The sequence below is a fragment of the Cynocephalus volans genome, chromosome 5 (assembly GCF_027409185.1).
Source record: "Cynocephalus volans isolate mCynVol1 chromosome 5, mCynVol1.pri, whole genome shotgun sequence".
Lineage (NCBI taxonomy): Eukaryota > Metazoa > Chordata > Mammalia > Dermoptera > Cynocephalidae > Cynocephalus > Cynocephalus volans.
This window is the reverse complement of record NC_084464.1, coordinates 99,196,701-99,209,433: the sequence shown is the minus strand read 5'-3', so window position 1 is coordinate 99,209,433 and position 12,733 is coordinate 99,196,701. Positions and strand designations below refer to the sequence as shown.

The following is a 12,733-nucleotide window of genomic DNA, read 5'->3' as shown; positions in this document are numbered from 1 at the left end:
TTGAAAATCATGGAGAGGAACTACCACACCTTCCTTCTTTCCTTTCACTACAAGTCAAGGAGTGTCTTTCCTCTAAGGGCCATTCTCTGAGTTACTATTTTCTGCCTCTTTCTCCAGGAACATACTCCATCAATAATTCCTTCATCTTCTGTCTTCATTGTCTCCCTTCCTGGTGACCTGTTTCCAACAACATTTAGATATCCTTGAGTCTCCCTATTTATATTAGTTTCCTCAGGCTGCCATAACCAAGTATCACAAACTATGTGTCTTAAACAACAGACAAGTGTCTCAGTTCTAGATCTCCTCTTCATAGCTTCCTGTGGTTTGCTGGCAATTTTTGGTATTCCTTGGCTTGCAGATGCATAATTCCCATCTTCACTTTCAATGTCACATGGTGTTCTCCACAAGTCTCTGTCTTCACATGGCCATCTTCTTAAAAGCATAGATACCAGTAAAATTGGATTAGGGGCCCACCCTACTCCAGTATGACCTCATCTTAACTAACTGCAACTGCAATAGTTGCAAATAAAGTCTAAATTTATTTCTAAATTTCTAAATAAAGTCACATTTGGAGGTAAACGGGCTTAGGATTTCAATATATCTTTTTTGGGGGAGGGCACAATTCAACCCATAACACCATCTTAATAAAAAAGAAAAACTAAACTTTCTTTAAGCAGACTTCCTGTCTCATCTCATTTTATTCTCACACTTGTAGAGATAAAAGATATGAGTAACTTCCTAGTTCTTAGCTTTGTTCATGTGAGACTCCCCACTGGGAAATGTATCTTTCCTTGACTTGCTGATAAAATTCCATTTCAAGAAACCCATTAGCTTGAGAACCAGACTGAAAAAAGTGTGGTGAATTTATCAAAATAATGTTACCCCTGTGAAGCTTCAGGGAACACACCCAGCTGGTCTTCTCTTAAAGTCAATGTGCTTTATATTGAAATTATAATGTAACATGTATGCAAACATACTAATAGCCAGTTTATTGAGGCAACCATTATATTCACTTATACTATAGCAACAGTCTTCTAAGTGTTTTTGTCTCTAGCTTTACTCTTTTCCAATCCGTATAATAACAATAAACAAAAGAAAATATTCTCACAGTCAAATAAAAAACATACAGTAAAAAGGGGTTTCTTTTAAAACACACACACATATCACATTGGCACAGACAGAAAGTACTGATAATATTCAGTCTTGGCAAGACTTTACACCCTGTTAGGATAAATGTTGATAACCTGAAGAATCATTTGGCAAATTGATATAGGAGGTGCTCAGTTTCCCTGGGCTTGGGTTTCAGGACACACCTCTGGGTTTCCAGCCACTCCCCAAAGTCTCAGTCCCCTTCCTCTGGGCTCACTCCTGGAGGAAATTTACTGTTGCCAGTCAAACCTATTTTCAGCATGAACATGGGGAAGATGAGGTCACAGGGGCTGGCTTGTGCAAATCCAGTGGCTGGGCATGCTCAGTAGGGAGCACAGAATATTCTTGTCTATGCCTGGTGCATGTGATAGGGTCTGATCAATGAACACACTCTAGGAGGAGACCAGCCTGAGCATGTGCAAGACTAAATGATACATAACTGGGAACCACCCACTTGATCGAATATTCATTAGATAGAGAAACTATAAAAGCTGAATCCCAGTCAAAGGCAGAATTGTTGCTCACTTTCCTGGAGGCAGTCCACACTTCAATGGCTGAGGTGTGCATACTTTACTTTGTATTGAACTTACTTTCAGCAAGCAGCTGCTCGTTCTCTTGAGCCAACCTGCACTTTGTACTGAGCTTTAAGTATGTTTTTCTTGATTTTGTGTTAGACTTGATGTCTGTACTGAACTTACTTTTGTGTTAGAGTTGGCACGGGCCCTGCTCAGTCTATGGAGCTATGCCACACTCTCTCTGTGGAACCTGTATCTCTTATCTGTTATATTGAACTTGTTCTCACTTTCTATTGTGACTCTTGACCTTGAATTTTTTCCTGTGGTGGCGTCAAGAACGTGGTAAAAGGACTGAGCAGTTGAGGCTGACTATTGGGCACCCGGATCTTACCTCCAACATCAAAATTACAAAACCAGGCTAACTAGTTTTCCATTGGCAGTGAATACTGCCAAACAATCCTATCAACGAATGTTTTCTGAGACAAAATTTCATAACCACATATCGTTTTTTGAAGACCCACATTAATCCCTCCTCAACTCTCAGGAAATTATCAGTGAGAAAATGAAGCAACCAGACAGTAACTTCTGGATTTTCTCACCCCAAAGCACACTTCTGCTGGGGTCAGGATCTATACCTTCTGTTCTCTCTGCTTTTACCATGAAAGAACTGTCTTTACTTCCATAAAAAGTCCAAAATTCCTTTTGGCTCCGGTTCCTTATTCTTCTCAGTTTGACAGGGACTTCTTTTGCAGTTTCCTTTTATTTTTCCTTAATCATTAATGCCCCTCTATATTATGATTATTCCCAACAACATATAAATATGCTCTACATTTCCTGTCTCTTGCTGTAAACTCATTTTATATCTGTATCCTCTTCCACTTCATGTTCCTATGTCTAGGTTCTCCTTTATAACAAATAACAAAACTTCTTGAAAAATTGTTTCTCTTGACCACAGAGCTTGTTAGGAAGAACAGAGTGCTCTGTTTATTTCAGAATGGTTACTTTTCTCTTCCCCCTGCCAGAAGCACAAGGAGATCTTTCTTTGATACTCACTGTGAGAATCTGGTAGAGCTCCTGGAAATTAAATTCGTGAATGTGTGGAAGCCCATTTAAGACTGGATCCCCCTCGAATTTGTAACACTCAGACTTGTCTACACTGAGCCTCCAGCAACTTGTCAATTACAATTCAGGTTTTCCTACCCCAACACTGGTTCCTCTGGAAGTTTTGTCTGCTCAGGTCACTTGTGATTCTCTGTATCAGCCCGTCTCTCCAATTCTAGGATAGCAGTTTGTCCTGCGCCTTCATTTTTCTGATGGATCTAAGAAGAGTTGTTGATTTTTTAGTTTGTTCAGCTTTTTACTTATTGTTAGAATAAAGTGGTGATATCTAAGCTCCTTAAATACTGCACCAGAGCATATGGAATTTTTACAGTATAGCTTCTTATAGTTAATATTCATTGAAGTTTACCCAATATTTACCCTTTTCATTGCTAGGCCTGCTTTCCCACATCTTTATGTTTTCATCTAAAATAATTTTTATTGTGATTGAAATATTCCCTTTAGTTTCTCTTTTAGTTTAGGACACTGGCAATACATTTTCTGATTTTTTTTGTCAGAAAAACTTTTATTTCATTTTCACTTTTTTTCAGAAAGTAAAGATACTTTAGTTAGATATAGAATCAAGGCTGACCACCCCTTTTCTTTTAGGGCTGTAATCTTGTCTCCTTTTTTTGGGAACTTCTCTTGTTCCTTTGAAAATGTCTCTGTCAATTTTGTTAATTCTACTTTAAATATAGTATATCTTCTTTCTCTCTGTTATTAAGATTTTCTTTTTGTTTGGGTTTTCAGTAGTTTGACTATACTGAGCCTAAGTGTGATTTTGTTTGTATTTATCTTGCTTGATTTGTAGAGATTTTATAATTGATAGGTTAGGTTCTTTGATCAGTTTTAAAGAATTCTCAACCATTATACCTTTAAACATTGCTACCACCCTATTTTCTCTCTTACAATTTGCTCAGTTTCACAAATAGTAGAAATTTGCTTTCTTTTGTAATAACTTTTGTAAAAGTTTTCAAATATGTGTAGTTTTGGTAGATTTTTTGTAACTAATACATATTTTAATTGCATTGTCACCAAAAAATAGCCTGTATAATTATGATGCTCTGGTATTTCTTGTCAATTTATTGTTTAGAATTTAAATAATTAAAAAAAATAATATATGTTGGGAAAATGCAATAGTTTGGTCAGGCTTCCCTCACCTTGGAGCTGGTTCAGGGTGGTTCGGTAAGCATTGTGTTTGTGGGTGAAGTAAGTGTGCCTGCAAGGCAGAGCCACTTTGGCTGGTTTTTACTGCCTTGGGCTACTGCTCTGGGTGGCCATGTTTTTCCAGACCTGCAGCTTCCAAGGACTGTGTGGCCGGTTACCTAGCTCATAGACCTGTGTGAAGGGGTCTGGTGACCCAGCCTGGTGTGTGAAGCGTTTGTGACCCTGTTTGTGAATGGGCTTGAGGGGTCTGGTAGCTCCAGACCGAGCCCTAGCTCAACCATTGGCCCAGTTGGTGCAGGATTGCCAGCAGGAAAAAGAGCCACAACAACTAGTGTGGTCGCCTAGCTTTATAATTGTCATCATGAACAGGATTAAAAGAGCTAGACCATTGGCGCTGTGAGCAGGATTCCAGGCATCAGCCTTAGCTGTAGCCTTGTTGTAGCCAGACAACATATATGGTGAAAAAATGTGCATTCAGCAATTTCATGGTTCAATTTTCTATATATTTTTATTACATCAAGTGTGTTAGTTGTTCAAATCTCTTGTAGCAATGCTAAATTTTTTCATCGTTCAATTTATTTATTATTAAAAGAAAAGTTTTACAATCTTGTTTTGACTTCAGATTCAGAATAATCTTCATTGTACTTCTGTAAATTTTACTTGTATATTTTAAGTGTATGTTATTTGGAGAATACAAGTTTAAAATAATGATATTTAACTCTATCACTTCTTTGATAATATTGGTATTCTTCAGTGTGGTCGAGCTTTCCCCCCCTTACTGGAACTGTTTATTTACTCTGAAATATAGTTTCTGATGGAAAGATAAATGTTTACTTATTATATTGTACTCACCACTTTTATAATAAAGAAATGCTTTATCAAATCTTTATCAAATTTTATGTATAAATTTTTCTGGCTTTATTGTTTTTGAATGCTAATTTTTGGATTTTAAAAGATCATTTTATTAAACTGCAATTACAATTCTTTTGGTGCTCTGCTTGCCACAACTTTAGTCAGTGAGGGCTCCTTACACCTGTATGCTTGTTGTTTTGATGACACCTCTTTAATTTTGAAGGCAACTTGATTTCTAGCAGAAGAGAATGCCCCAGCATTACATAATACCTTCTTTTCCCTAGATCGGGAACCAAACATTGCTCCAAGACACTCTTGTTCCTTTTAGTTTTCCCCAGACTTTTTCTTTTTTGATTCTTCACATTTATTTATTTTCCTTTATTTCACCTTTTTTTTGTAAGATATATATTAAATTTAAACATGACTAGATTATACATAGCCAAATAGATTTGGGAAGAGAGAATTCTGGTATTATATGACATTGTAAAATAGCAGTAAGTGGGGGTATTTTGACAAAAGCTTTAATCCTTTGATGATATGTCTGACTTTTCACTAAAAGGTGAATTTTGTGTAGCTGAACTTCCAGATGTTAAAGATGAGAAGTAAGGATTAGACAGAGAATAAATCTAATGTTGAGATTAGTTTTGGATCAGTAGGTATCAGGCAGAAAAAGGAATAAGAATGTAAACAGAGTGTTTTTATCTTTAAAGTTTTGATTGCCTGCCCTCATGTTTAATGTTCTGTCCTGTATTTTGAGGAATTGAATGGAACAAAAAATTATTTGATGTTTTTTAATAATCTTATTCCTTGCCTGTTTGTCATGGCATCCAATCTATTAAAAATTTAACAGCAACATCATCTATTTCATATAAACATTTATAGTTCACATTTCTCGTATAGACAGATTTGTTCAAGTTTTAGATTAACAAAAACAGTGAATATCTGCTTTGACTTTTGGATTCAAAATTGGGCAATTTCAAAATAAAATATTAAAATGCTCTTGATTTGAATTATTTATATATTGAAAATAACCCTCCCTTGAATATATAAAAAAAGTTATTCCTTTTCAAAGTTCTCCTTTGTAGTATGTAAATAGCCTCAAATCTAATCATTTTTAAACACTTTGGTGTTAAGTATATTTTCTTTATACCTGGGTAACTACATTAAGTTTACATTCACGTATTATGGCTAACTGTTCTGTACCTGGATAAAAATATCACAATACTTTACATTTTGATTTTTGTCACAAAATTAAGACGTGTTTGATTTTGTCACAAAATTAAGATGTGTTATAGAAATTAATCATTATTTGGATTCAGCTAAAGTGAAGTAATAGGCTTATAATGAAACTATTACTCTTCCTTTGGCAATAACAAAAATGCATTTTTCTTTTTGAAATAATCATTTCAATGGTGTTACTTGTCTCCATAAGACAGTGAGCTCATATTTAAACGAAAGAGTCATAATTAACAGAGTCTTCTATCTGGATTCTCATCTTCTTGAAACATTCTTCTATTTTAATTTCTAAATGTTGGATAATTATGCATTGGGTAGTGTCAGAGGAGCAAATCAGAAAGAGAAATATATGTTTAACAAATATTAGGAAGTGTCACATGGGGGATCTAGGTAATAAAAAAGATTTTTAAAAGTGACACAAAGTAGAAACAATTATACAATTAGTGCCTTATATTTTGGCAAAAGTCCAAACTAAAGGTGACATTACTGCTTATGTTTTTGTTCTACTCCATCCCAAAATGTTCTTCTTATTTTCTTCATTTTGATATGTGGCAATATTATCTACCTAACAGCCCATGGCAGAAATTTGAAAAAAGACCTTTATTTGTCTTTATCCTTCACCCACTACATAGAATAGATCACCAAATACTGTTGATTCTACCTTCAGAAAGCTCTTTATCTTTCCTCTATGAGCTCCACATAAAATTCAAATCCTTATTTTTATAGAGGCTACTATATCAACAATCATAACTGTAGCTTTGACCATGAAAAGATGAAAGTGACCATCCTACTCACTTTTCTCTGATTTATCTTTCTAAAATAAAAGAATATATATATCTTTATGTTTCTTTTGCTTAAAATATTGCAGTGGGTGCCCAAGACTTTGTAGCAGAGTAATAACTCATGAGTTTGCTCAGCCTTCCTCTTCAATGTTATTTTTCTTCAGTTCCTTGTTTTTCTTACCAGTGTATTCACTTAAGCTATATTAAACAGTTTGTGATTTTTCACATACCTCTACTTGACAGAAATGATCTTCCCCCAAACTGTCTATTATGGCTAACTCTTACAAATCCTTTGTGAAAGGGATGGCTCAGAGTCGCAAAGAATTACACCGAGAGACAGATACTCAGCCAGAATGTATATTGGAGGGCTACAGGGGCGAGCAGGTGGGCTGTCCCCTCAAAGCAGGAGCAGCCGCATGCAGAAGGAGGGAGCGCCTTATATATCCTAATAGGTTGAGCTGTCTCATTGTCATTGGACGAGAGGACCAAGTGAGAATTTAAGCTGAGCTGGGACTTTCCTATAGGTGGAGAAAATCACGCACACGGGAAGGTGATGTGGTGGTGAGAGAGAAGGGGGAGGGGGTCTTTTGTGGTTCTCGGAAAATGTGAAACTTTCTGCAACCATTTTGGGTGTTCTTCCTGTCCACCTGCTGCCATTTTAGACTGACATTGGTCATAATGTAATTGGCTAACATTCCCCCCTCTTTGGTTTTAGATTGGAAAATGGGCATCGCTGTTGCCTCTGGCTACTTCCTGCTGAATGGGGGCAGAGAAGGAGGGGACAGTATGGGGAGGAAAAAAAGGGGGGGTACAGTTAACCAAACATGAGGAGCATAAGGCCATACAGCCAGGCACTGAAAATTCTGATTTCTGCTGGCGAGAAGGTGGAGAACGTTCCTTGGAGCCACAGGTTGCTGAGTCCCTCGAACACATCCTTGGCCTGATGGATGTTAGGGAGCAGCCAACTGTCCTCCTGAAGGGCATGGAGGAAAGACAGGAGACATGTCATTTATTATTTGTCAGTGGCAAGTATTCCTTGAGGATAAGCTGATTGACAGAAACCCAAGGCACCTTGCGAATCCGTTCCTGAATGATTTGTTCCTGTGTTTGGATATAACGAGTCTGGTCATGGAGAACAGAAAAAACTTGAGGGGTGACCCCTGTGTAAACTCTATAAATGTCAAGTGACGCGATTGGATATGAATTAAAGGGCCATTTGTACAATTTGGACTTAACACTGGTGTTCCATTGGGAATCCCAGGGATCAGAAATAGTTAGAATATATTTGGACTGTCCGTCGCTGGTGAGGCAGTACCTGGATCGTAATGTGCTCCCAGTATCTAGCTGGGTGGTGTGTATTTTGCAATAATTGTAAGGACAACCTCCGTTGGTCTGGACCCAATAATGACGGCAGTTGTATTCAATGTGGTCATAAATGAAACAGATAGCCAGGTTGGAAAATTCCCTAGGGGTGGAATGGAAAGAGGAGAAGGTAAAATTAATAGAGGTCTGGCTTCCTTGTGGCCGGCAGTCGGTGGTGGCAAGGACTTGGGCACAAGAGCCCCCAGATTCCACCAAATAAAATAAATCTGTGTTGGGGGTGGTGGGGCTGAAAAATAGAAGCAGGGCCAAAAGGGAAAAAGCCGGGCCTGAATGCATGTTGTTTGAAAGAATTATATGCAATAAAATGAAGGAAGAAAGAGGAATAATTATTCAGGTGTTAGGGAGAGGGCGGGAGCGTGGGGTATATGAAGCCTTAGAGGATTGGTGGGAGAAATGGAACAAGTGAGCTTGTGGGAATGACCTGAGTGGTGAGGTTCCATTCTGTGGTCAGGTGACCTGGCTGGCTTTAACCTGGAGCTATGAATCCATGAGGTTAATTTTCCTGGGGCTTTTTCCAGCCAGGCAGCTGTAGGTGTACAAAGAATAACTTTAAATGTCCCTCCCATTTTGGGGTTAAGGGACCCCTGTTGACTCGGGATGGGGGGGTGGAGAAGTGTACCCAATCTTCAGGGGTTAAAGCTAAAGAAACATGAGACCTGGATGGGTCAGGTAAAAGGGTTTGCTGGTGTTTCCAAAGTTTGGAGTGGATGAAAGAAAGGAGGGATAGGTGAGGTGCTCTGGCAATGGACTGGATGAAGGGGCCATCCAGGAGGCAAAACCAGGTAACTGTACATGACCTCAAATGGGGACATAGAAGAGGGCTATTTTGGGAGAGTCCAGAGCTGGAATAAAGCCAAGGGAAGCAATGCAACCCAATTGGTGTGAAGGGAAAATGAATGGTGTTGGAAATGGCATTGTACATAAGGTGTTTTTAAAGGAAATATAACCTTTCCTCCCACCCCGACAATGGGCGATTCGGATGGGGATGCGGGTCCCCAAAACTCTGTCAGAACCAAAAGAGTAGCTTCCGTGTCAATGAGGAAGGAAATAGGGCGGCTCTCAACCTTAAGTTCTACCCTGGGCTCCCTTGTGGATAAAGGAATCCCAGGGCCCCTTCAGTCATCAGATGCCAGGCCCAGAAAGTTGGGTGTGGGATCTGAGACCAACCTGGCCTCCCTATGGAGGCTGGGGCAGTCTACCCCTCAGTGACCCGGAGTGTGGCATTTAGGGCAAGGCTTTGATGGAGGTCTGGGGTTGGAGTATGACTGTGCCCAATGTCCTTCTTTGCTGCACTTGAAGCAGGGGCCCAGGGGACCCTTAGGTGGGGGTGACCCTTCTGGATAATGGAAGCAGAGGGGGTAGAACCCTTCATAGTCTGTGTAGACATTTGGTATTTTTGGAGTCTGTCCTTATCATCCTGGCTGTGATAGATCTTAAATGCAGCAGCTAGGACTTCATTCTGAGGAGTAAGGGGCTCTGATTCAGTTTTTTTAGGCTTGCCCATATGTCAGGGAAGCTTTGGTTAAAAAAATAAGTCATCAGGAGTTGTCTCCCATCAGCAGTTGAGGGATCTTTGTTGGTGAACTGTAATAAAGCCTTAGTAAGGCGGTCTGAAAAGGAGGAAGGATTTTTTGTTTTTATCTTGGACTATTTCTGGGAGTTTTTCATAGTTTACTGTCTTTTGGGTGGCCCGTTTGAGCCCCGCCACAAGACAAGTGAGGAAGTGGTCTCGCTGAGCCAAGCCGGGAGGGGTGTTATAGTCCCAGTGGGGGTTGATCCCCGGGACGGCCTGAGCCCCGATCACCTGGGCAGGGTTGGTCTGGTGGACCTCTTCTCCATGGGATCTGGCCTCTTGCCGGATCCGCCTACATTCCTAGGCAATAAGGTGTTTGTGAGAATAGTGTAGGCATCATGAAAAGTTAAACTGTAAGCCTGGAAGAGATACTGAAACTCTTTAGTGTAAGAAACAGGGTTAGTTGTGTATGAACCTAAGCGCTTTTCACTTTGGGAAAGATCAGTCATGGAAAAAGGGACGTGAACCCTAACAATACCTTCTGCACCGGCCACCTCACGGAGCGGGGCCAAGAGTGGCGTCTGAGTTGTGGGGGTGGGGGGGCTGGGCCTCATGGGCCCGAGAGCGAGTAAAAGGCGGGCTGGATGGGTGTGGTGGCGGAGCGGGAGCGGGAGGCCTGGGAGGCACCGAGGGTTGGGGTGGTGGCGGAGAGGCGCGCTGCCAGTAAGGAGGGGGTTGGTCCGGGGGGTCGAAGTCAGACGAAGGAGGAACGGAAGCGGGCGGAGAAGGCCTGCAGGCTAATCGAACCTGGTTTGGACGACAAGCCCGTGCATAAGGCGGGATTTGACCGAAGGTAGGAAAAAGCCTGGACATAGGGGATTTGGGCCCGTTTTCCTGAATGTTTCACAAAAGTTATATAAGTCCCAAAGAATATCGGGGTTAAGGGACCCAAAAGGAGGCCACCTATTTTGATTGTCTAAATCATAGTAGGCTGGCCACTCCTCAGTAGAAAGCCCAATGAGCTTTTTGGCTTAATGACTGGGGCCAGGCCCAAAGTTTTGAGATTAGTGAGGAGGCATTTTAGAGGGGAGTCAGCCGAGAGAGATGAAGCACCCCCTATGATACAGGGAGGAGAGAGTACCATGGCCAAAGGGGTGTCCCTGCTTTGGATGGGGCACTGAGAAATCTCAAACCCCGGAAGTGGTTGTCACCGGTTTCCTGGTGGTTGAGGGACCCTGAAAGGGTCGTAGAGCTGAGGGGCACCTGGCGCGGGACTGACGAATGCGTATTGGCAGAAACGAAAACCCCCACAGCGAGCGAGAGGGAGTGGGAAAGGGTAACGTCCTCTTGCCGAGTCCCGGAGAAGGGGGGATGGGAGCGGGGGGGGGGGGGGGGAGAGAGAGAGAGAGGGAGGGAGGGAGGGAGGGGGGAGAGAGAGAGAGACAGAGAGAGAGAGAGAGAGAGAGAGAGAGAGAGGTGAAACTGGTATTCTGGGAAACTCACCGATTAGAAGGCTGATGGTGGATGTGCTGGTGGCAATGGGGAAAAAGGGCCGGGCTGAGTGTCATCACAGGTGGAAGCTTGGGGCCATCGGTGGAGAGATGGATGGGGCCCCACCGGTGGTGGGGAAGCCCAATCCAAGTCACGGCACCAATGAAAGGGATGGCCCGGGTTACAAAGAATTACAATGAGAGATGGATACTCAGCCAGAATGTATATTGGAGGGCTTCAGGGGTGAGCGGTGGGTTGTCCTCTCAAAGCAGGAGCAGCCACATGCAGAACGAGGGAGCACCTTATATATCCTAATAGGTTGTCATTGGACGAGAGGACCAAGTGAGAGTTTAAGCTGAGCTGGGACCTTCCTATAGGTGGGGAAAATTGCACACGCGGGAAGGTGATGTGGTGGTGAGGAATAAGGGGGAGGAGGGTCTTCTGTGGTTCTCGGAAAATGTGAAACTTTCTGCAGCCATTTTGGGTGTTCTTCCTGTCCACCTGCTGCCATTTTAGACTGACATTGGTCATAGCGTAATTGGCTAACACTTCAAGACTTAGCTTGTGTGCTGCTAGAAAGTTTAGGTAGGAACTATTGCTAAATTACTAAATATGTTGTTTGCATATAATTTTATCTGTATGTCATTGCAGATAAAATGAGAAACAAGTATTATGGTCTTTGATTTTGTGTAAGAGTCCAGTGGTGGGAAACAGAAAAAAGAAACAAGCAAAAATAAAATAATCACACATTTTGGTTAATACTTTAAAGAGAAAGAGAATACTAAGATAGAAATAATGGCAGTGAAGGTGCAGATGGGAGACTTCCTTTGGATAGGGGGGTGTTGGGCAGGAATCTCAGATCCTTCTGCCCCTTCCTGTGCAGGTCGTGAGTCAGGTAGTTGAAAGAAGATCCTGGCAACTATATGCAAGGTAAACATACTTTATTCTTCAGATGTGAGCTTCACAGACATGCTTGATTCCTCCAAGACAAGCTCAGGCTTTGCCCCCATGCTGCCGACCCTCCATGCTCTGCTACTCTCTGTGCTCTACCGAGCAGAAGTTCAGAGCACTTACCTTCATACTTTTACTACACAATAGTGACTGCCAGCCAAATATTATATAATGACAACAATCATGCTGAATCAGTAAATGGGCACACGTGCAGTCACACTACTTTTATAACTTGTTTCTAGTGAATGTGCTCAATCTTGCCCATTTGTAACAGATGTCAGGTGAGAGATCATGACTAAACTTTTCCTACTTTCCTTACAGGTGGTCAGGAAGAGGTGACATTTTAGTTGATAACTTAAAGATAAGGAGTATTATTGCCATAAGCCTTGAGTCCTGTTACAGTCTGCTTCCTCCATTTGACTATGAGCTTATGAGAGGCATGAACCATGTCTTTGCCCTTCAGATCTCTACTATATATTGAATATTCTTACAAAGTATTGTTGTTGAGTTAATAATTTATTTTGGAGAGCCATGCCTCTGTTGCTTGTTATTATTTATTACATAATTTTTCCTCCATTTGGCATATAGTCTGAAGA

General features: G+C 41.2%; 1 protein-coding gene across 1 annotated transcript; it reads right to left on the bottom strand.

Moving 5' to 3' along the window:
* Positions 1-7,804: 7,804 nt before the first annotated feature.
* LOC134379109 (putative endogenous retrovirus group FC1 Env polyprotein) lies at positions 7,805-8,458 on the bottom strand. The gene has a single exon (XM_063098342.1). The coding sequence runs from the start codon at positions 8,456-8,458 to the stop codon at positions 7,805-7,807; it is 654 nt and encodes a 217-aa protein (XP_062954412.1).
* Positions 8,459-12,733: the final 4,275 nt, after the last annotated feature.

Bases quoted from the DNA above. Each gene is read 5' to 3' on its own strand.
- LOC134379109 (XM_063098342.1), bottom strand. From the start codon at position 8,458: ATGCATTCAGGCCCGGCTTTTTCCCTTTTGGCCCTGCTTCTATTTTTC.